At 39.0% G+C, this 4,331-nt stretch overlaps 1 protein-coding gene and 1 pseudogene across 1 annotated transcript; both read right to left on the bottom strand.

Annotated features, from left to right (window-relative positions):
* Window positions 1-691: 691 nt before the first annotated feature.
* LOC136470238 (uncharacterized) lies at window positions 692-1,727 on the bottom strand. The gene is given in 6 exon segments (XM_066468148.1): window positions 692-711; window positions 799-874; window positions 987-1,046; window positions 1,129-1,254; window positions 1,377-1,550; window positions 1,629-1,727. Coding segments are annotated over 6 exon segments (555 nt in total).
* Window positions 1,728-1,762: 35 nt separating this feature from the next.
* On the bottom strand, window positions 1,763-4,331 carry LOC136470240 (protein FAR1-RELATED SEQUENCE 5-like; annotated as a pseudogene).

Consider the following 4,331-nt stretch of genomic DNA (forward strand, 5'->3'; position numbering starts at 1 on the left):
GAGCACTACTTGGCCCTTTGAACTCGTTTAGCGATAGATTTGCGCCTGAACACACATGAATTTAGTTCAGCACATCGTTTAGGTCTGAACACACATCATTCTAGCCATCTGGACAAACTAAAGATCAAACATAGCTTACTAAATAGATAGCACATTAGTTCTAAAAAGGTCTAAAAGGGCTAGTCTGCTGTTTCCCTGGATGCTTGACCCTTTGAACTCGTTTAGTGATAGATTCGCTACTAAATTCATCTGCGACGGTAGGAGGAGTATTGACAAGTAATTTCGTTGGCGGTCGTCCTCTTTTTCTATTTTGAGCTCCTGTTCCTTTTTTAGATCCTATTTCTTTCGTTCCTTTCTCTCCTTTCGTTCCTTTCCCTCATTTTGTTCCTTTCCCTTCTTTCGTGCTGGCCACAGGGTTTGGAGTTTTAGTCTCTATTATTTGAACATCGCTTGAATTTTCAGCCTGTTCATGCTGGCGTTGTCCATCCGGATTATTTGCATAGTATTCTTCCTCCTAAGAATCATCAAGAAAAATGTTAGATCCAGCATATTTTGTATAGTATGGTATAAGTTAATGCATCTGGATCATTTTTAATATGAATTAAAAGTTCAGACCGTGATAGGATTTTGGTATGATTGTTGTCGTCTCATGTTGCTATCAGAAAGGAGCAACCTCGTGCATATTCTCCGTTTAAATCCTTGCATTTGTGTCTATACAAGTGAAAAAGTGCACTGTCATATAACAATTATTGAATGAGTCTGTAGATATTTGGAATTAACAAGGATTGTAAGACTCACTTTTATGAAATGATTGGCCATTTTTTCTCCATCCCATACCAGCATATAAAATATTATGAACGCCCCGCATGAATGACTGCAACGAACATAAAAATTAGTAATTGAAGTAGAACATTAATGTAGAAAAGGGAAAAGGAATACCCGTCTATTTGTTGCGGTATGTTATGATAAGAAATTCGTTTCCAGACGCGCAAGTTAACCAAGCCATCGTTGCCCGAAGAATCAATGCATTCTTGTATGCTTTCCACCTAGTGGATGGTGAGATAGATATTAAATTTGATCGAACTATAATTGTAATTGAATAGGCGGTACGTGTTACGTTGTACTTACTAATGTCTTCTCTTGGTTTTCATCTCGGGTTGATGCTAAGGAGTTAAGTAGTTGGACCTCTTTCTTTATAAAATTTAGCACTAGGAAAGTCCAGTGGTTTTTGTTTATATGCATAGGCACAAAAATCTGAAAACAATAAATGCAACAGAGATTACCAGAAATATAGTAAACCGTCCTAATTGACAAAACTTTGGAAAATAAATACGGATGTTATCCTGAATGCAAATGTCAAGTAAAAGTGTCCAAACAAAATTATTATTACATATCAAATGCCTTCGAACACATTTGTCGGCAATTAACTTCTTAAATGTCAGGCGTTGGTCACCCAGATTATCTGTAGCCAACTTTCAGGCTTAGAAAGTTGTTATGAATGATGCCTCTTCAGTCTCCACGTTGCTGAAATCAGCATAGGCATTTATGACCTGCAAAGGGTGGAGTTATTAGTACATAGTAGGTGTTTGCATGTTATTGTGGACAAAAAGGATATGAAATCAGTTTACATCATCTACTATAAAGCCATCTGTGAAATTAGGGCGTAGCTGTTTGGCTGTAAGAACATGGTCACCTATTTGTACAACCTTAGCATGGTCATAACTCATTACTACGAAGCATCCGGCTTCTGTGTCTATTGGATTCACTTTATAATCATTGTCGACAACAGACTTTCTTGGTGTGATGTGTGTAGAGACGTCGCCTTGGCATCAACAAACTGCATTCCTCCATACACGTTATTGGCAAACCGCACACCAACAGTGAATGCCAAAGAAGCAGCTAGGACACGCTTCGCAACAGGTGAAGCCTCGACCAGGCGCTCTAATCCATTAATAATCTGGTAGCGTGTGTTGGAAGAAACAGGAAGGAACGCACCTGCAAAAATTAGGTCCATTATTCATTACACTTTACAGGGTTTCAGAAGATACAATCAGGAAATAGCGAGGTATAAAACCTATCTATCAATATCAAAACTCTAAGAGTATCAACCTGCCTTCATTGGATACAGTAAAAAACTTAGCTAAACAAGAACTGCAGACTTTGACTACAGGTACAACAATGTAAACTTGTAATTATCTTATCATAGGAAACTTTAATCAGATGCACTTGAACCACAACAGTGAGACAATGACATAGCATCGTGCAGACACCTGCTAAATATCAATTGCTCTGATCATAGTTATACCACATAGCTTTGATATCGAATAGAAATATTCTCGCTCGCTCAATATAACCTTCACTATAGCTTCACAAGTCTTAATCCACTATTAGTATTCAAAACAAAATCAACCACACAAACAAAATAAGCAGTTCAGAAACATTTAATACAGGAAGGTATGAAATCACTTATGCATGCAGGATCCAGCAAGATGAAAGAAATCAGTTTTTTTCCTTTGTTCTAAAAATATTTAGACACTAACATGCATATATTTATTGCAAACTAGTCAATTTTGGCTTGGTTACAAACTGAACGCTGTATTTATAACACAAATTTGGTATTATCCTAATTATAGCAGCATGTCAATTTGCAAAGACGATGGAAAATCATAAGTTGTTCACCAGCGTACCTATAAACAATAGGCAACAACAAACTCATCATTGGCAAATCATATATCAAGCACATCTTCAGAGAGCTTTGATTCCTACAAACGAATAGGACAAACATCAGTCATAACTACACATGCCTCGCAGATGGCCTATTTTTAACTTAGATGAACTACCTCTTTTCTCATGGAGCATGTTCGCCGATTGTGACCTTTATCCTTACACAGGCTACATTTGATCTTAGATTTCTTCGTATTTGAAATTGACTTCAAATTTTTCTTCGGAGCCCCTCTTCCAGGCACATGCAAGGAATCCAACACATTACTAAACGCTACAGAATCAACATCCGGGGCTTGTGGCAGCACCGGACCATGCCTCTTGCCTCTGTTATCTCCTTCATTTGGCAGGTTCATAGCAACTTCATCCTGCAGAACGTGTTTCAGCTGCTCATATGATTCAAGTGAACGAGATGCTGTGAAGGCTGCAGCTTGACTGATATTGCGTAACTCACAGTACCTCTGTAGGCTTTCGGAATAGTCATACATGGTGCTCTTCCTTTTCGGAGGAAATGCACTCTTCGCCCCCATTGTCCACCTTTTCAAAACACAACAGTCTGGAAGCTTGTCTTCATCCAGATCGCCCAATACAAAGAAGATGTGTGAGCAGGGGGTTCCAATCGATTGTAACTTACCACAAGAACAAGAAATTCTCTTCAGATTGCCTTCATCACAAAATTGACATTTGACATAGTACATCATGTCTCCTTTATCATTCCTACCAACAATATACTCACTCATATTATCGCCATCTAGAATGTCAATCGAAAAACACTTCTTGGTTGCCTTTATGTTGAACTGCACAGTGGCAAAAACTGTTGGAGTGAACGATTTCACGGCTTCTATGTCAATAATTGAAGCATCTGGTTATGTGCATGCCTTAGATTGCAATGCATCAGTGTCCAACTTTGCCTCATTTGTGCGCAACCCTGAAAGGCAGTGCTCCACGTGCTTTACCATGTCAAGTAGTGTCATTTTACGATCTAGACGCATATGAAGCCTAGAGTTTAGGCTCTCACTCTGTTGGTTGCTCCTTAGTCCTAAGTAGCACTTACCAGCATGATACGAAGCACACCAGATTTCCCTCATATCATACATCTGATACAACCATGACTCGTTATTTGTAACCTTATGCTTATCCAAAAATTCCTGCCATTTTCTCTCGGTCTCTTCTATGGACCAACAATCATAAAGGAAACTCCTGAATTCATCCTTGGCAACATCATCCTTAAGATTACGCACAATGTTCTGCTCAATATGCCATATGCAGAGCCTATGCGATGAATTCGGCCACACCCGCCTGATTGCTCTCTGCATAGCAAGGTCTCCATCAGTGATCATGGAGATCGGATGCTTCTGAATCATGGCCTCGGAAAATGTACTCAGCAACCATATATATGACTCAATATTCTCATGAGAAATAATTCCACATCCAAAAATAACTATGCTTCGATGGTGATTCACCCCAACAAAAGGAACAAGGGGTAGGTTGTACCGATTAGTTTTGTAGGTGCTATCAAATACAACGACATCACCAAATGCTTCATAATCAAGCAGATATTGACTATCACACTAGAATAGTCCCTTTAGGTGTCCTTCCCCATCAACCAT

This window comes from Miscanthus floridulus, chromosome 8, assembly GCF_019320115.1.
Source record: "Miscanthus floridulus cultivar M001 chromosome 8, ASM1932011v1, whole genome shotgun sequence".
NCBI classification, from domain to species: Eukaryota; Viridiplantae; Streptophyta; class Magnoliopsida; order Poales; family Poaceae; genus Miscanthus; species Miscanthus floridulus.